This window comes from Pogona vitticeps, chromosome 1 (assembly GCF_051106095.1).
Source record: "Pogona vitticeps strain Pit_001003342236 chromosome 1, PviZW2.1, whole genome shotgun sequence".
Lineage (NCBI taxonomy): Eukaryota > Metazoa > Chordata > Lepidosauria > Squamata > Agamidae > Pogona > Pogona vitticeps.
The window spans coordinates 11,473,634-11,493,704 of record NC_135783.1 but is presented as its reverse complement, the minus strand read 5'-3'; the positions used below and the strand labels follow the sequence as shown (position 1 = coordinate 11,493,704).

Below are 20,071 nucleotides of genomic sequence, written 5' to 3'. Positions count from 1 at the left end.
TTCAATCTGTTCACCAATGACCTAGAGACAGGGATAAGCAGTGAGGTTTGCAGATGACATGAAACTTTTCCGGGTGATAAAGACCAGAAAGGATTGTGAAGAGCTCCAGAAGGATCTCTCCAAACTGGGAGAATGGGAGGTAAAATGGCAAATGTGTTTCAATACAGTATAGGAAAATGTAAAGTAATCAAAACTTTAGTTATCAGCTTTCGGATCTGTTTGTGATGGATCAGGAAAAAGATCTTGGTGTGCTGACGGACAGCTCGATGAAAGTGTCAACCCAGTGTGCGGCGGCAGAAAAGGCCAATTCCATGCTAGGTATCATTAAAAAACGGATTGAAAATAAAACAGCCAACATTATAATGTCATTGTACAAAACACTGGTAAGGCCACATCTGGAGTACTGCATACAGTTCTGGTCCCCACATCTCAAAAAAGGCCCTCTTTGATGTTAATTACTTGAATTAACAGGTCTTGATAAGTCAAATTCATTTGTTAATGAACCACTTTCACTTTGTCATGGTGTGAGGGGGTTGCCTCCAGCACCCACAGAAGTCTGTCTGGCCATACCCCACAAGCCCAGAGGAGCCAAGGAGAGAGTGAGTCTCCTGGGCCCTTAGATGGTGGGAATGCACTAACACAGGTGCAGGACAACAGGAGGAGGAAGACATGAGACAGGGCAGTCAAGCACTGGGACCCCATCTTCTGTGCCTAAATGGAGATGCAAATGGATAGAGGACAAGTGGAGCCACCTCCTCTTGTTCAGCCCATTCAGCTGGAGAAGGGATCCGGCACTAGAGGCTCTGACAACACAACCCCAGGCTGATTCAGTGCCATCTCAGTCTTGGCCTCTTCACCACCCAAGAGGAGCTACACCTACCTCAACCCAGCTTCAGTGCTGGAGATAAAAGCAGTAACTGGCATGGCCAAGGAAGCTCCCAAAGAAGAAAGGCTGCTAAGCAGCTCATTTTTACTAGCCATCCCTAAAAGGGCTTCACCCCAGATTGGGACTCATACTTCCCACCTCCCTCTCTAGACTGGCTTTCAGGGACTCCACTTCAGTCAACTGGGGTCCCCGTTGGACTGACTGTGCGCAAGGGGTAAGAGTATGAACTCAACCTCCTGCGAACAAGAAGGAAGGGGCAGTACAGGCTCTGTGGCTTTAATAAAAGCCGCCATGAGTAATAAAACCAGGCTGGAACCCATGGAATATTTGACCACCTCAGCTGCTGGGTCCCTGGGAAATGGGGTTGACAGGACTCATACATGAGGATACAGATAAATATAGAGATCATGTATTTGCACGTCCTCTACCTGGGGAAGTGGATTTTGATCCATGAAAGCTCATACTGAAACAAATCTCTTAGTTCTAAAAGTGACAACAGCATTTTGCTCCGTCTCTCTTTTTTCATTTGATTTTCCTGACATCCTTTTTTCGAAATGCCTTTAGAAATCCATCACAATATACTTAAATTGCAGTTCCGTCAAGTCAGAATTCCAACAGAATACTTCAAATGAAGCTGAAAAATACATTTTGTTAAAAAGTTTATTTGCAAGTCATGTCACACAGTTGACCCAACTTTGCAACTCTCAGAATCTCTCCCCCATTAGTTTTTAACAGAAAAGATGGAATTCTCCTAAAAGGATTTCTCACTGTACATTCCAAAACATTTCAGGGTACATTTCCTGATCTCATCCCTAAAAAGTTTTTTGTGTAAGAGTTTTTCGTCTTGTTTTTTTAGCATTCTTGCAAGCAGATCAACATACAGAAGAAAATGGGGAGCATGTCTTTGAAACACCTCTTAGCAATAAATTAATCAGGCACACTGTTCTTTTTGTATATACTGTATTCTAGAAGCAACCATTCCAAATACTTTGAAATATCTATCAAAATTTCCCCTGATTTATAATGGTGCTATTATTGACATATTATGGACATATCAAAGGAAAAACCTCACGGGAGAGAAAAAAAACATAACTGAAAAGTAACTAGCATCCTCAGTTATAATTATACAAAATTTGAAATGTGTCTATAGTGTATACAAACCTGCATGATCAGAATCTATGCTTCCACAACAGTTACTCAGTCTCTTTACAAAGTCCACAGTTCTGATTAAGTCCAACAGCAATCCTATGCTTTTATAAACTGCTATGATGATGATGATGATGAAGAAGAAGATGAATAAGCAGATTCTGGAATTGCACTTCCCATTACTATACTGTTCCTGTCAGTTAACGTTTTAGCAACAGATGTAGCTGGAGCCTGAAGCACTTTCCGTGAAAGTCTCATTCTGCCATCAGCTGGATCTCGTCCAAAATATTTCACCTGATCACAGGAAGAAATGAGATTGATCTCAGCCTGTGGTAAGGTTACTGTTTTAATTTGTAGGTACAAAACAGAGATAATGGTTTGAAAACCCATTGGTGAAAACTTTTCTCTGAAGACATGTGTGACGTGTATATAGTAATTGAGGATTCCTCTCTAAATGTCTAGATCAGTCACACAAACGTGGAAACCCTTGTGCAGGTAAGTCTTTGTGATTTTTTTAAATTTTTTTTGCTCTGAATGAGGTTTACATGACATGTCCCAAACAGAATGGTGGAAAAACTGGCCTCAATACAGAGTGGAATCAGAAACGGAGAATGCTATCCAAAGGTACAATGTTCAACCACCTTATTAGCCAGTTGTTATTTATGGCCACCAATGGTTTTCTCTCATGCAAAAAAACATTTGGAAAAGAGGTTTTATCTTGTTTGTACTTTAGTAATGCAAAAGAAAGCCAGTATCATGGAGCAGACAGAATGGGATCCTGTATTCAAATCTCCACTCAACAACAGAAACCTAGCAGGAGGTGTCAATAACAAACTGATAATCTCACGTACCTCAAAAAGATTATTAAGGCTGCCATAAATCAGAAACAACGTGGCAACACGTAATAACAACACTGAGAAAAGGAACCAGGATTTAGCCTGCTGTTTGGAAGAGATTTCTGCTATTTCTTTTCTTCCCCAAAACACAATGACAAAAAAACAAAACAAAACCAAACAAAACAAAAAACTCTAAGCAGGGGCTCTGTCTGAAAGAACTGGCTCCTGGCATCTCAATGAATAGGTTTGTGAATGTCTAGAGTCAAATAGAATGGCTGAAATCCTGTTGCTTAGCATAGTAAGTTGTAACTAGAATAAGGCCCATTGAATCAAAGAAACTTCCAGAGGAGCTGACTCACCAAATCACCCCTGATTCAATGGGCTTACTCTAGTTGTTACAACACTAAGCAACAGGATTGCAGCCATTGTCTCCTACCATGCCACCTCATCCTACCAGTGTACTTCAAAGATAACAGATGGATATTGTAGTACTAAATGATCACACACCTAATGAGATGCCAGATTTGCAAAAGGTAGTAATTTCTGATTTGGCTTGTTCAGTCACAGATTGAAGTAATACATCTTTGCCCTCTTAAAAAAAAAAATCAAAGACCCACATAGAAATTTTTTTATGTTTTACAGGTTTAAAACATTACCTGAATTTCTTGACCAACTTCCAACCCAAGAGCGCTAGGATGCTTGATCTAGAACAGAAGGTTCCAATTATGAAATTTGTTTTTAACCACTTGAGCATGTTTTCAACCCAGCAGAAAAGCACTTGCTGCGACATTCAATTGAAGGACAACTGATTTCCAAATATTATGTCTCTCATTTGTGTGATATTAGCATGCAATTGCAAAATTTCCTAAGTAGCCATTATGGAGTGGTCGTTTCGACCAGACAGGCGGGAAACAAATAGAATGAATGAATGAATGAGTGAATGAATAAATAAATAAATGGACAGAATTCTTTTATGTGAACTTATATAACATAAATAAAGGCATGGGGAACAAACTTTAAAAGTATAAATTTACGAAGTTAATAATGGCTGCTTAATCTGACTGTTCTCTGTTAGGACCTCCCCAAAGTGGGTCTTTCTTGATCCACAGGCACAAGTTCACATAGTTAATGCTACATCTCTGGCACAGAAATAGCACCAATCATAAGAGGCAACTTAAGTACTGTATAACAAAAATACCTTTCTTTGATCCAGTTGGGAGTTGTGAAGTAAAACAGGAGTCATATTTGGATACAATTCTACCATTACACCAGAATCTCTGCATAGAAAAATGAAACTCGTATTAGTTCAGTAGGACATGACAGGAGGAAATGCACCCATATAAAATGCTCTTTAACAAAGCTAATCCCATTTCAATCCTTATTTTGTCTTCTATAAAATGAACTAATTTTATCTAACTGTATAAGAATCTTATTTACGTATGATGTATTGCATCCTTCCTAACCAGGTGCTTGAATTAAGAGATAGTAGAATTTGTTACTCCTCCATTCCCTAATTCCTTTGTGTGTGGCTACAATAGCAAAGTAATTCACTATTCATTTTACAAAAATTAGTGGTTGACCAGTATGCAGGATCAGTCCATCATGAGGTGAGGGTCATATCAGACTAAAGATAAGCTCCATTAAGATACTTACACATCCTTTCTTTACTGCACTTCTAATCCCATCTAAGATGACAGACTGTAAGTTGCCGCCTATGCTGCTTTAAAACAATCTCTTTACCAGCTGAATGCAGAAATTCCCCCGCTATAATTAATTAGAACACACCACTAGCTTCAAACTTTTGCTTTGTGACTTCTTCAATCATATATATCAGGCCCAAAACAAAAGAAAAAACAAAGACAAAAACATTGTAGTACCTTAAGGACTAAATGCTGTAAGTCCACATCCTCATAAGTTTGTTTCTGCCTGACATGCTAGCTCAGACTTAATGAAATAAGTGCCTATTTAAGAAACGGTTTAGTTATGTACAAAAAAGCTGAAAAGACTATTTCCAGAGATTGTGTATAAGTATGTATGTGTATACACAGACAAACATAAACACACACACACTCTACTACATCTGACCATCTTTGAAATATAGTTTTGGTTACCTCAGTTCAGTAATCGTGGCTGTATAAATAGCTCCAAATTCCAACTTGTAATCTTGCTGTGGAAAAAGAGAAAGGATAAGAAAAATTCATAAGCAGTAAAAAACATGACAAACCTATACACAGTTGAAGATCCAAAAATTAGTCCTGCAAATCCAGGGCTTCCTCAGCCTTCCGCTTCCGAAAAAGAGACCAGCTTGTAAGTCCTTTAAGTGTTTGATACGGCATGGAGGAAGCTGTTCAAAGAAAAATTCAGAGTTCTGCACGGGGCTCCTAAGAAAGGTTTTCATTTATTTACGGTAGCTCTTTGGATCCTAGCCACTGATTCAAATGCTGTAAGGTCACTTCTACACAGGACCATAAGGTGGGAAAAGGAAGGTTCTTATCTTAGACCCTAGGGAATCATTGAGTCTCCAGCCCCTGTCAGGGCACAGTGGAGAGTCAAACTTCCAACCTCTGGCTCCACAACCAGATAGCTAAACCACTGAACTATTTTGCATACAAGAAAGATCCCTGCCCTGAAAGGCAGATAGAAACTTTTCCTCATAAAGATAAACATCTAAAGTTATTAAATTATTTAAACCTGAAATGTTATTATTGAATATCATGCCAAAAATTACTGACAATAAAATAAAATAAAATATAGTCTACTGTATCTATTCACAGCAGCTAGGTTACTCTGGGCCCCAAAATGGAAGAGACACCAACGATGGATGAGTTCTTAAAGAAGCTATTGGACATTGCAGAACTAGACATGCTTTCAGAGGCACTACGGGATCAACCAAGAGACTCTGTAAAGCAAAGCTGGAAGTTGATATATAATTGGGCCCAGAAAACGACAGGAACTTGGGGGGGGGGGGAAATTACTCTATAGCGAATCAGTGCTCATTGGAATCCCTTGAAGATACTCTGATGAACAGATGACGGTGAAATCTCTGATCCACAGGGGAAGGACGGATGTTTAGTTGTGGATTTTTTGGTTAATTATTTGTAAAATAATTTCATGTTTTTCAAGTTTGTATTTTTAGACATGAATAAAATGTTAAAAAAGTGTTATTAAAAGTAGACCCTTACGTCATCTTTGCAGATTTCAGTAATAAATTCTTGTGCTTCGTGCATAGCAGCCGGTATCGGAGCAAATACAGAAAAAGTCTCTTCGTCTATTTGGGTCACAGTTACTCCTTGGAATAGAAAAGTGCGTAGAATTAATATTTATTCTAAAAAAAATCCTGAGCTTTATACACTAAATGTTAAGCTACTAAACAGGAGTGCAGTTGAAATATTGTAAATAAATAATAAGCCAGTCTCTTGCACAGCATCCAGAGTTCAGTCAGAAGCTCTGGAAAGTCCACCCTTTCTATAACGAATCCCGCTTCTGACCATTTACCAAATTGTTCAAATGATATCTTGGCTTCCCATTTTAACCAAACTTTGAACCCAGCTAACTTGGGGAACCCTGTTGTTGAGGCTAAGCCAAGCTGGGGAGGGATGGGAATTACTCAAGACAGGGCAGAATGTTTTCCTTCTTTGCACACAGTGGGGGTGGGTAGTCTCAGTTGGGCCAAGGGCCCTTTCTCAGGTTTAGCAGCAATCCGAGGGCTCCCTCCCCAAAAGGGAAGAACTCAAGAGGAATGGTGCAACCAAAGAATCTAAGCTGCCCATCTGATGTGTTCAAAAAAACAACAATAATGGAAAGGTTATGGACTGTAAAAGTTGCTTTGTTAACTGAAAAAATTGGGTTAATTTAAATATATATATATTTAAATGAAAGCTGCCTTGTTCCCTTCTATGGTCAAAAATTATTCTTTTAAAACATTGCACATTTGGAAGGGATTTTGGGGCCCAAGGAAATACTGGGACCTTTTCTGAAGACGTGGTGAAATTTACCCCTCATCCCCTAGAAGAGCTTCAAGGGGACTTTTTGAGCAATTTTCCTGCAAATTTTTAAAAATCAGGAGATGGAGATTTGCTGGGTGGGTGGGTGGAGTCACAGAAATGCTACAGAAATAGTCCTAGGAACCACACATGGTCTGAAAACCTCACATTACCATTCCTGTGCTATAGTCTAATTCTTTTCTAGTCTATTTATATTCGCGAAGGCTTTCACAGCCGGGATCTAATGGTTGTTCTGGGTTTCTCAGGCTCTTTGGCCGTTTTTCTCGGGCTCTTTGGCCAACTACACCAGAGCACAGGCTGCTGTCCTCTGAAGATGCTGGCCACAAAGACTGGCGGAACGTCAGGAAGAACAACCTTCAGAACACGGCCAAAGAGCCCGAAAAACCCAGAACAACTCTTTCCTAGTCTGTTTCTCTCCACTTGAAAACAGTCTCCTTTGCAGCAAGATAAACCACAACCCATCATCACCAGAACATGGAAACCTTTTTTGGCTCTTGTTGACTCCAGTGTGTACTGTTCAACTATAAAACATTTCATGGGGAAAGTGACTGTGTTTTAGGTCTGTTAAGACAAGGGTGCCTTGGCAGCTGCAAAAAACAGAAACCATTTCTGTCACATGTTGTTGTTGTTTGGCACTGTCAAGCTGCCTCTGATTTATGGCAACCCTATGAATGAATGACTTCTTAATGATCTTCTCAATAGCCTTGCTCTTGCAAACTCAAGGCCTTACAATCAATATGGGTCATATTTCCTCTCTTCCTGCTGCCTTCAACATCTCCTAGCACTATCATGTGTATCAGCTACATTGTTTACTCATTCATTTTATTAAAATATGTCCTATATCTGAATATCTCTGACCAAGATATGAGAAAAAGCTTCGCTCCATCTGTAATCTTGCCACCTGCCATCTACCTCTTTTCTTCACTTTGTCAAAAGAAGCAGTTGTCACACACAATTCTTCTAATGAAACTGCTGTATTGTTTAACATATTTCCATTGATTTTTGAGTCTTGTTTCTCATCATCCAAATTCCACAATAAATCGTAAGTCTTAATGTTATTAAAACTGGGCATCTCTTCATGGTATGGCAACGGGGATTAACTAGTAACACCGTGAGACCACTTAGGTTTGGCACTCATCAACTCTGATGTGTTCTCTTCCCACTTCAGTTTTGTGGATTGGACATCGAACCTTCTTGGCATTCCCCCTTTATTAAGCCATGAACCGTTCTCCGTCGGGGTCTGAAGGCGCTGGGCCCACGGGATGTCCCCGGACTTATTATATCTCTGCCTTTCTCTTCTCCCCCTTTTACCCAGGCTTTGCATTCTTTCCTTTGCTTTCTCTCCTCAGTCTCCCCCCCAGTAAGGTGGCTTTCTATACATCTGCCATCTCCATTCCTTTTCAGTGTACTCACGGGGCACTTTGAATTCCACCCACTCTCTTTTGTCCAAGGGTCTTCTTGGATCTTCTTTCTCCTCTCTTCCCCAACATGCTTCTACCTCTCCCCCACTTTCTTCCCCCTTTCCTCTTCCTTTATTTCTAATTTACTTAATTCCCTTTCTATCACTCCCGTCTCTTGCTCTTCTGTCTTTGTTTGAGCGTCGGACAGCACACTCTCCTGATCCTGGTTGAGGTGATGGCCTCACACTATCAGAGAGTTCACTTCCTTTGTGTGTCTGCATCTTCAGGGTTGCTATATGAAGAAAAACCCATGCCCAGCAGAAATGAACATAGTATAGTAAATGTACGTATCTTAATAATGGAAAACTCACCAGTTTCAGCCTGAAGTTTCTTTAAATTATATCCTCCAGGGCCCATGAATCTTGCCCTTTTCGATAAAGGTACCTGAACAGTTTCTGAAATGCAGAGGTTCAAGTTACACCTGCACTGTGATAATGAGATTATGGGGCCAGTTTGCTGTAATTCACCCACTCTTCCTGGCTCAGTAAACAAACGTTCATATTTTGAAGCCTGAGATTTATTCCCTGGGGTCCCATCAGTTTCTTCTTCTCATAGGAGTGCTTCCTATGAGTGAGCCCTGCTAGCAGGATGCACCTGCTGGAGAAGATTCTCACTAGTTCTCCTTCCCACGACATCCCTAAAGCACTACACAGGCTGACATAACTCTCCAGAAGAGACTCCTGGGTCACAATAGCCACAATATCTCCTCCAGGTACAATCCCAACAACTTTCTGGTCATGACTGAGAGAGCCCTAAACAGCTCTGGAGTTAGGAACAGATAACTGAGAGTCTGCCTTCTCCTATACAAGCCTGCCTAGGCTTCAAAATCCTTCTGAGAGGTCTTTTCCTGTGCCCAACTGACCTCTGACAGACCTCTTGTGGGAACTGAAGAAACAGTCTTTGCATTGACTGTACTCAGACTGCATCTTTCCCTACTGAAAGATGTTTCTTTAATATACATTCTTTCAGAGACAAACCAAACAGTCAGTCTCCCTACCACCCAATTCCCCCAGTTAGATGTGTGCATTATTACCGACGAGCGGTCCATTTTCCTTTCTCTTCGCTCTGGGATTAGCAATCGTTTTGTTCATGATTTGCAAGATCTCTTTCTTTGCCACTATGGGGGAAAAAGAAGAAAAGACATTTCTAACTCAAATAAAGAAAATACATTGGTTAACAGGGAAAGTGGCCTCTTTCTTTTGTTAAGCTTCTTTTGTTAAGCTCCTAACATGACTAACCAAGCCAACCTTTGTAGCAAAGGAAAGCTCTGAGGCACTTTTCAGGACCTGTATTAAACAAAAAGCAAAGTTTCCAGTCCTATGCTTCGTATGGGCATTAAGAGCAATGAATTTTTGTATCCAACTCTGTGTATTATTTTCAGGGCTTTTAAAAGCCTATCTGCCCCCAGGGAAAGGATGTCACATTTCAAACAGCTTAAGCCCACTGTGCAATAAAGCACTCTTACTTCAAAACCCCTCTTTTGTTTCTTATGCTATTTTCTTGTCTTTTATGGCTATACACACACACACACACACACACAGACACACACCTTTCTGATTTTTTTTTCAAATAAAAAAAGATAAGTGTTCAAGGTTAATTGCAATATCCTCACTACCACCTAAATACTGGGTCTGCACAGAAAAGACAAGCACTTCACATTTATTTCAATAAATTCCCTGATACTGTTAGTTACATCTGGCTTTGCATAAGCCATTGGCTGGGTTTTCTACAAGTAGGCAAGACAGCAGATACAAATAAAGCAAAAATCCTTTCCTCAAAGAAAGGAGAGGAACTTTCTTTCTTTAGAAACAGCAAGCATGCTGGATGACACAGTTCACTAGCCATAAGCCACAGTTTGTCTAGAAAAAGAAACAGACTAGGATTCAAGATCAAGATCAAAGCAGATAATCAAAATTCAGAATTCAAAAAGAAGATTTCCCAAATGGAGGAGGCCTGCAACTTTAATCACTTTTAACTGGTAGGTAAATTAGCTACAATTTTAAGCTGATTAATTGCTAGAACTGCAACTGCAGGCACTTTTGGTTATTATAGCTTTCTAAAGGCTATTCTGCTTTAAGAAGGACAGAGATACAAATATGAATGAAAACATTAAATATAGTCTTTCAAGATAACAATGGCTGAAACTGAGTAGTAAATCACAATTAGAGTTGGCCGATTAAATCTGTGGGGAACTGATAAGTCAACTCCTTTGTACATTTCACTGATTCAGTGGGTCTAGTCTAATGATTTACTACTGGATTATAGCCAGTGAACAGTTAGTTTCTTTATTAAGTGTAAGTTCATACTCCAATAAGACATCAAATTAAAGTTTCATAATATGAAAATGTATTCCAATTTATATGATCAATCAATTGGCTTAAAGGGAAGTCATCCAAGCAATTAAAATCATTTAATGATTAAGATACTTGATACAATGGTAGCTTAACATTTTTATCTTATATTATGTGCAAGGAATACCTCAGCACTATATTTGACTAATGAACAGTCTGTTGTCATATGCGGATCCTTTTTCCTCTTCTAATCCTCTATTTCAGAGCTCTGGGTTACACATTTATCAATACTGCCTACATTTTAAATCTCTGTGGATTATGTTAAGTCAGTCAATAACTTTTCGAACATTGTTAATTTTCTTTGTAGACTGGCCAAAAACCTGCTAGTTATTCCCACCCTTAAAGCACAGTTGGCCTAAATCTTGGTGGCAAATTGCTGCAAGCCAGTGCAGATGCTTGCTGTTGTGTAGCATGTCATGCAACTCAATGAACAGCAGCAAATGCCTACACAAATGCCTTAATTTGTGGCAATTCACCACTTAAGCCAATTGTATTACAGGATTTTGTCCATTAAGATCTCTCTGCTTATATAGAATCAGACGTCCAAGAGTCAACTAATATTACATCGCTAAGTTACTTACTAAGGAACAGAGCTATTTTCAAAAAAGGGGTGGATCTTTCCCCATGCATCAAAATCACTACTGCCATTCCCCTGAGATTTCTGTATTTGGAACAGGAGAATGGGAATGCAGAATATCTGATTTAGGAGAGCATAATTTTAAAAACATTTTGGAGACATCAAGCATACAGTATAGTATATAGCATTGAAATACATGTCAATTAAATGGTGAGCATGTTTTTAGACACCCCCCTTTACTGCTGAATGCTTTTCTCTATGTTCTGTTGTGTTTATTCATTTTTCCTAGCCTCAACTTATTTAAAAGTTAAGACGAGATTGGTTTTTTTTCTGTTAAAAAACTCCAATAAATGTCTGCAAATATGGTACAATGATTCAAAATACATCACAGTTGCCGCAGTGTATAATGGCAGGCTTTCTATAGCCCAGTGCTTTATAACTCAGGTGTATGGATTAACAATATAGATACGTATTCAAAGCAAGGTATTTTTAATGGGTTCAGATTAAGCACTAGAACAGTGGTGGTGAACTTTTTTGGGCCCGAATGCCCAAATGGGGGAGGGACCCCAGCGGGTGGCGTGCCGCAGCGGCAGAGCCAGAAATGGCGGCAGAAGGGGGAATCCCAGGCACGGAAGTGCCTGGAGACCCCACTCCGGATCCGCTGCCAGAGCCAGCTGCTCCAGATCCTGACCCGCTGCCTCTCGAAGCACCAGCACTGTAGCTGAAACCTCCTCCTGAAGTGTCTGTGGTGGGGGAGGAAGTAGCGATCCGGGGACTTACGGCTCACATGCCCATAGAAAGGGCTCTCCGTGCACGCATGCCATAGGTTTGCCATCGCTGCATTAAACTGTGCATGAAGAAAGCTCAACCATGAAGTGTGGCATAGCTAGCAACTCTCACCAGCAATGTATTTTATAGCTCAAGCCCCACAAGCTAAAATAAGGAACCTAATTTGCCAGACAATACTGTTGTAATATTGGGACGTGATGGCGCTGTGGGTTAAACCGCTGAAGCCTCTGTGCTGCAAGGTCAGAAGACCTGCAGCCGTAAGATCGAATCCATGCAACAGAGTGAGCTCCCCTCACTTGTCCCAGCTCCCGCCAACCTAGTGGTTTGAAAGCATGCAAAATGCAAAAATGGGAGTAAATAGGTACCACCTCGGTGGGAAGGTAAACGGCGTTCTGTGTCTAGTTACGCTGGCCACGTGACCACGGAGGATTGTCTGCGGACAAACACTAGCTCTCTGGGTTGGAAACGGACATGAGCACTGCCCCTAGAGTCGGACATGACTGGACTAAATGTCAAGGGGAACTTTTACCTTTTTACTGTTGTAGTATATAGAGATAAAAGCCTCTTATTTGGAAGGCCTATCTGCATGGAGTGCTACCTAAACAGGCAACTGAGTCTAACCTTGAGAAAAATCCTGCTCGTGCCAGCATAATGTAAAGTTACACTAGCAGGACTGCGCTCTTCAGTTGGTGCAATTGCTTATACCTACCTGACATGACCAGCTGTGCAAAATGTCCCCTTTGGTGTTATTGCAACTGTTGTTGGCCCAACCTTGTGTGCGCACAGCTGTGCAACAGGATTTTGGCCAATCTACCTATGTATCAATCTTCTTTTACTTTAACAAGTCCCAGAAATAAGCCAAAAACTGAATTCTGTGCACCCTGTAATTACCTGTGGCTTGCTGAACAGCTTCCATCACAATTTTGAGGGGTATTCCTGGTATCTTGATGTCAGCCTAATAATACAAAATGAAAGGATCTTAAATATTCTAACAAGAGTATTTTTTTTGCTAGAATATATTTTCTTGGAATTAAGGGGATCGGAAAATGATACCTGTAGAGCAGTTATTCCTTTATTTGTTCCAGCCATTTTGAAGTCCATGTCACCATAATAATCTTCTATTCCCTAAAAAACAAGTACATTTGAAATATCTTCCAAGACTAGAGGTTTCACAGACTAAACAGCCTTACATGCCAGTGCTGAACATATTAAATGGCTATAACATCTATTGCAACTTCCATTGCAGTTGGTAGATCAATTTCTTTATAACTGAAGCCTATGCTGACACAATCTTTACATAGGAAGAATCTCTCTAAATTCTGAATTTTAATTACTTTGGTGGAGGATGCTGATGATCTTAGCTGCAAGGTACAGATTTTCCAAACTACTATAATCTCAAATTAAGAAACAGACTCAGTAAGGAAGTCTTACCAGAATATCTGTTAGCAAACGATAATCTTCTATGTCTCCATTGTTCTCAGAACTTGGCCTAGTAATTAAACCTATAGCCACACCAGCTACAGCAGATGATATTGGAACACCTGACAGTAAAAGAGAAAGATTTGACTTTTGATACTATTCTAATGCCATTTCATGTGCAAAGCCATACAAAATTCAAATTTATCATTGTGAATTGCATACCTGCATCCATCAGTGCTAAACTCCCACCACAAGCAGAGGCCATTGATGATGATCCTATAGATACAGATTGTATGTTACACTGACAATCTTTTTAGAGTAGTTACCCCCCCACACACAAATTAGCTGACTTACATATGGGTAAGTTTCCTGACAGCAAAATGGACATCTACAATTGTTGGACATCTACAGTACCGACAGTAGCCACTTTAAACTGGCAAACTGATTAGGTGTAAATTTGCAGGATTTTTGAATTATAACATTAAATGGGCTAGAAACCTGTACAGTACTTTAAAGGGGAAAGAAAGAATAGGGGATCCATTATGAAATCTGCAAACTCCCTGAAATTTTAGCCTTCTTTAACTAAGTTACAGAGACATCACAAAAAGAACAGTCCTCTTCTCTTCTTTCCCTTGTATGGGTGGGTGGATGGATGGATAGGTACCATTTGATTCCAGAACTTCTGAAGTAACCCTTATCGTAAAAGGAAAATCATTGGGAATCACTGGCTTCAAAGCCTTTTCTGCAAGTGCACCTAAGGATTAAAAAAATTACAATAAATACAAAGAATATTTTCATTGCAGTGTAAATATTCTGCTTCCTTAGCTTCTACTCACCATGGCCAAGCTCTCTTCTATTTACACCTGAAATTTTGCCCGTCTCATTAGTTGCATAAGGAGGAAACTACAAAAGAAAGAAAAGACTGTGTAATGCCCCTTTTCCACGAGTATTCATATTAAGGCAACCCTTCCCCAATTCATCAAGAAGTATAAAAATCTGCAGGCTATGAAATGTATTTAGTCATTTGCAGAGGAAGATGCAGAAGAGGTTAAACAAATTAATTTAACATTTTAAAAGCCACAACAAACAAAAGGAGAAACAGCTGTTTCTCCATTTGTCTGCTCAGGAAGAAAAACTTCTATCAAAACAAATGAGAAACACAGAGCAAGGCGCATCAGCAGTGGGGGTTGTTTCCCTTTGTCAAAAAATAACGCATAGGCTATTGAAGGCTTACTAGAAAGGGGGTATGTATATACTATGAATGCTGCCTTTAGGCACAAAAACAGGTTTTTGATCCAGATTACATGTTTTGTTAAGAATATTAAAGTGGAGACAGACTTAAGTTTTAAAGTAATTACATCTAATGATTAAGCACAGACGCTTTAAAAAAAATCTCAAGCAGAACAACGTCTATCATACCTCATAATGGAGCATGAAGTTCTTTTCTTTTATTCCGCTGAAAATAGAAATCAGTGTTATGTAAAGCTAGATAAGCTGCACATAATTTAACGCATCCATGAATAGCTTTATAAAGCTGTCTATCCTGTCTTTTCTTCGTGAATATGGGTGACTACACATGAGGTGTGAGTTATTTATCACAAGAGCCTGAGAGGTTTCAGTTTTAGAAGTGTTTCTTTCCAGTGAGTTGGGCCCGCAAATTCTTTGAAATCTTCAGAAGACATCATGCTTTAATTACAACCTAGCCGCGTTGCTCAATGAGCTAGGAAAACACGGTGCGTCCTTTTTGTGTAGGAAAAAAAAATCCCACATGGCTCATGTCCCAGGGAGCCCTGCATGACGTAACAGGGATCAGGGAGTCATCTGAGGACACAGAATGCTTTTATATTGTTAAATTAAGTAGGTCTGAGCCTGACCTCTGGGTGCTTCAATGGGAAGTGATCTTGGATAAACAGGATTACACACACTCACATCTAGTGTTCAGATCTTAGGACAGCATATACATAAATGCATTATTTTATTGATTATTTTACTGATTATTCAATTAAGCATGTACTTTAGCTAGAAGTGGTTGCCTATGATATCAGAAAGCATGCAAAATAACACTTTTGCTCATGTCGTAAGTTACCAGCCATTGGTTAAGCTCATATGCAACAGGAAACCAGCCTATGCCAACCCAGCACTCTCTAAATGCATCAGGCTGCAACTCCTAGTCAATGCAGCCAGTGGTATCTAGGCTGGAAAGAATGGGATCTAGAGGACGCCGGGCTGGAAAAAAATCAGCTGAACAATGATTTCATACCATGAGTAGAAAAGAGCTCATGTTTTCCATCATTTTCCCTCAACACAGTAAGGAGGACCATGTCCGTTTACCCAAACCAGTGTCGGTTAAACAACAGTGTGGTTCTGATCAAATGCTACAAGACACATTTCTGAGGTTGGCTTGGTTATGTAACAGACAGGTCTTGTATATTATTTTGAATGGTAGGATTGGTCTGGATTCTTTCAAGAGAACATCTCAATTTTACTTCTGAGGAAGCCTGCACTGAACGCACTAGGCACTTAATAGTGCGTTCAGTGCAGCCAACAGGCAGCAGCTCTTTGCGGTCTCCAGCAGAGAACCTTCTAGAGAGGCTTCAGACTGAAGATGCCAGGGATGGAATCTGGGATTTTGTGAATGCCAAAACAAATGTTCCAGCCACTGCGAGATGGCTTCCCTTCACTTCCTTGAAAATGATGACCGAAGATCCCAAAGATACTACCCTTGTCAAAAGGGGTTGGAAAGAACAGAAACGGTGACAGGTACCTTATGGCGGTTGTAATGAGATCAGACTTCACACCTGATTCCAATGAATCAAATGTAACTGTACAGAGAACCTAGAAACACAACAAAGAAAAATATGGCTGTTTGGTGGCTGTAGGATGAAGGTAATGCAAAACACAGCTCCTCATATGAAGATCTGTGCTAACATCAAATGGAACTCAGATACGCAAGATGTCGGCATTTCAAGGTAACAACTTCAAGCTCCCTTCCCTGTGATTATTTGCTGGTCCACATGTTAGGTTTGCTGTGAGGTTTGCTATCCCTTTATTTTACATTACTTTCCAGGCCCATTTGATGAAAGTGACCCAGAAGGGGTGAAAACATTGGCAGGCAAAGTCTTCTGAACATCCTCTACAGAAGGAGGTCACCACCTGACTTGTGCTTCAGTTGCACAAGCCACAGAGACTGTTTGATGTGTACCATTATCTAACTTTTCATAGGTCACAAAAAGTTGCAGTCACATACACTTCTGAGGAACTGGTTTTCAGTGGAGAAGAAAAAAGGAAAAAAGAAAACCTAGAGCAAAAATAAAATTTACCACCTGCTAATTTAAGCAGAGCAGCAGGTCTGATTCATAGATATTGCTATTTTAGGCAGTTTGCCCACAGGGACCTTTTCATTCACTGACATGCACATCCCACACACACCGCTTTTAAAAGTGATGCAGAGCATACGCAGTTAAATGTTATAAATATACACAGAGAAAGTTAGGAATGGCTCTACATTTCTGCAGGGACCCTAATTTTATTTCAAAATATTCTACAGTAGCTTAGAAAAGGACATGCACCAACATTTTTTAAAAAACAAAACAAAAACAAAACAAAACAAAACACCTATCAATCTAAACCAGGGGGGTCTCCAAACTCTTCAGTGGGAGGGCCATATCATATATGCACCACATTTTCAAAGGATTAAGGAAGATGCACATGTGTATGCACATGCACGTACACACTCCTGCCCATCTGCACTCGCACCCGCCCGCATGTACATACGCACGCCAGGCCGGATAAATAGGCTGGATGTGACCCATGGGCCGTAGTTTGGAGACCTCTGGTCTAAACAATTGCTTTTCCTAACTATGTGTATGATTTTGTGACTGTTTTATTATTTTGTTCTTATTGTTGTACTGTTTTTTTCACTCAGGTTGCTCATCAGTAGCGTTTCCACTTACAAACAGTATTTCCATCCATTGCAAGATTGATTCTTTTTAACAACATTGCAGCATATAAAAAAATCTCAATAAGGTAGGAATCCACCTCAGTGAAACACAGCTGTCGCAATGCCGTCCTGGTCTAGTAGAGGCAGAGGTAAGGCTACCATTTACCACATTACAGCTTAATAGCTGGGGCTTATTGCACCAAATTAACCATGTCCAACAAGCAAAGAACTATATACTGTTAAATCATGGGTTCCCAACTTGAAGCTCGCAAACCCCAAGGTCGCCAAGTATTTACTGGTGGATTGCCTTACGGTGTCTAACACAGAGATAAGACATTCTAGAATAACTTGTTCGCTTACTTATAGGCAAACGGGGAAAAACCCCTGGTTTGTTTAAAGCACTGGTTCTTAACCTTGGGTTACTCAGGAGTTTTGGACTGCAACTCCCAGAAGCCTTCACCACCAACTGTGCTGGCTGGGGTTTCTGGGAGTTGCAGTTCAAAAACATCCAAGTAACAAAGGTTAAGAACCACTGTTTTAAAGCTTAAGGTTACATGGCTATCATAAAAGGGGGTTATGACTCCAAAAAGGCTGGAAAACATGTAAGTGATACGCAGGATCAAATAATGATCCTTGTCCCCCAAAACCTTGTTGGTCTCCAATTCTGTCATTTGGTTTCTTCATTGTCTTTGGAGCTCTTATTTAAGGATTTTGGGGTTTGGAGAGGGAGCCACATGTATTACAAGAGACTGGGCACAACCTTTCGCAACCAGCAGCCAATGGTCTTAAAAAACAGGTTTTTGTCACCCTGTGGAGGACGTGGGTTTCCTAGCTCCAAAGACATTTCAATAATTTGTGTGACTGGAAGAGACAGAGGCAAAGGATACCCTTGTTTTAGCCTTGAATCAGAACAGCTAAATATATACACCATATATAGAGAAATTAGTGTCTATAAGAGGGGGGGAAAGAATATTGTAAGCCGCCCAGAGACCTCTGGGTAGAGTGGGCGGCATATAAATTAAATTAAATTAAATTAAATTAAATTAAATAAAATAAATAAATAAATATACTTCAGAAGGCCCTCCTTACACCTTTGTTAATACAAATATTCAGGGCAGATGCACTTTCATTTATTAACTTCATTCAAAACCATATAAATTTAAATACAACATTGAGTACACTGAGTAACCACTAATTTCTGAACAAAGCTAAGAACACACTTTGACCTCTTCTACTGAAATGACTACAATTGTAAAATTGCTGGATTGAACCCTGAGTTTATTTTATTTTATTGACTTCACTGAGTAAGATCATGAGTTCGTTTAGAAAAGGACAGCCAACAATCCTTCAGAGTTTCAAAGAGATGCCTTCTTCTATTTGACATGAAGCCTACGAGGAAATTAAACCTGAGACTTGATGCGTAAAATGCTTGGATTCAAACGTTGAGCAATGCATCTCCTTTCAGACTTTTGACCAGAATCTTCGACTGGTAACCAGAAATACAGAAAAGGAACTAAAATATACAGGATCATCATAAACAAACATCTTGCATACCCAGCCATTCTGAACTACATTAACGTTTCAAAAAAGACCAACCCCCCCCCCCCCCCCCCGTACCTGGGTTTGACCTCTCTGAAATAATGCTGATCCATGAAGGGTTTTGAACAGGTCTATTTCACAGGATATATCTCGGAGTGACGTCAAGTCTCTGCCATCACACCTATGGGAATGAAGTCAAGAAACTCACAAACAGGGCAGTTTCCTGTTTGTTTAACTGTGATACACAGAAAATCTTCTAGTCTGATTTTCTAAGCGTCTATTGCAGAGCCTAAACTTATAGATCCAATATGTGGCACGAAAGCAGGAATATGACTTGCCACTCTAGTTCCACCCCAAGAACAACATGCATTAAGTATCAAACTGAAATACAAGTCTTACACAGGATGTATTTCTAAGAATCTAACGTGTACAGTAAAACTGAAGGAGTATGACCATCGTGCACATGCTGCTGATGGGCAAGGTTAATCATAGGTAAAGGTAAAGGTTCCCCTTGACAATTTGTCCAGTTGTGTCCGACTCTAGGGGGTGGTGTTCATCTCCGTTTCCAACCCATAGAGCTAGCGTTTGTCCGTAGGCAACTTCTGTGGTCACGTGGCCAGTGCGACTAGACACAGAATGCTGTTACCTTCCCACTGTGGTGGTACCTATTTATCTACTTGCATTTTGCATGCTTTCGAACCGAATCGCTGGGACAAGCGACGGGGGCTCACTCCAACGCGTGGATTCGATCTTACGACGCAGGTCTCCTGACCTTGCATCACAGAGGCTTCTGCGGTTTATCCCACAGCGCCACCATGTCCCATAGGTTAATCATAAGCTTGTGCAAAAGCCATCCTGCCTCTGCGCTCCTAGCACTCCTATTCTGTGGATGAACATGTTGCAATACAGTGACAGCACATCCCCTACTTACCTTCTATAATCTTTCAGAGTTAGATTTCTAAAGATTTCCTTGCAAACAACATTAAATGATTCTATGATCTCATAAGGCTCGGCGCTTGGGAACTTCTCTATAGATAAAAGAGTAAAAACACAAGCTTCATGTAGTTATATTCCCAACAAAAACACACAAGGAAAAGATAAAGATACAGAAAAATTCCCAAACA

General features: G+C 40.1%; 1 protein-coding gene across 2 annotated transcripts in view; it reads right to left on the bottom strand.

The window, feature by feature from the left end:
• Positions 1 to 1,528: 1,528 nt before the first annotated feature.
• Positions 1,529 to 20,071, bottom strand: part of PNPT1 (polyribonucleotide nucleotidyltransferase 1) — a 34,323-nt gene continuing 15,780 nt past the window's right edge. For both annotated transcript variants that reach the window (XM_020808503.3, XM_020808504.3), the window contains exons 12-28: positions 19,879 to 19,975; positions 19,026 to 19,128; positions 16,233 to 16,303; positions 14,888 to 14,924; positions 14,305 to 14,371; positions 14,133 to 14,222; positions 13,691 to 13,744; positions 13,481 to 13,590; positions 13,103 to 13,174; positions 12,941 to 13,004; positions 9,366 to 9,449; positions 8,644 to 8,727; positions 6,051 to 6,157; positions 4,980 to 5,035; positions 4,067 to 4,145; positions 3,525 to 3,572; positions 1,529 to 2,326 (exon numbers count right to left, since the gene is read on the bottom strand). In XM_020808503.3, the coding sequence (XP_020664162.3) occupies positions 2,150 to 2,326; positions 3,525 to 3,572; positions 4,067 to 4,145; positions 4,980 to 5,035; positions 6,051 to 6,157; positions 8,644 to 8,727; positions 9,366 to 9,449; positions 12,941 to 13,004; positions 13,103 to 13,174; positions 13,481 to 13,590; positions 13,691 to 13,744; positions 14,133 to 14,222; positions 14,305 to 14,371; positions 14,888 to 14,924; positions 16,233 to 16,303; positions 19,026 to 19,128; positions 19,879 to 19,975 (1,400 nt within the window). In that variant the 3' untranslated portion in view covers positions 1,529 to 2,149. The remainder of the gene's footprint in view (positions 2,327 to 3,524; positions 3,573 to 4,066; positions 4,146 to 4,979; positions 5,036 to 6,050; positions 6,158 to 8,643; positions 8,728 to 9,365; positions 9,450 to 12,940; positions 13,005 to 13,102; positions 13,175 to 13,480; positions 13,591 to 13,690; positions 13,745 to 14,132; positions 14,223 to 14,304; positions 14,372 to 14,887; positions 14,925 to 16,232; positions 16,304 to 19,025; positions 19,129 to 19,878; positions 19,976 to 20,071) is intronic.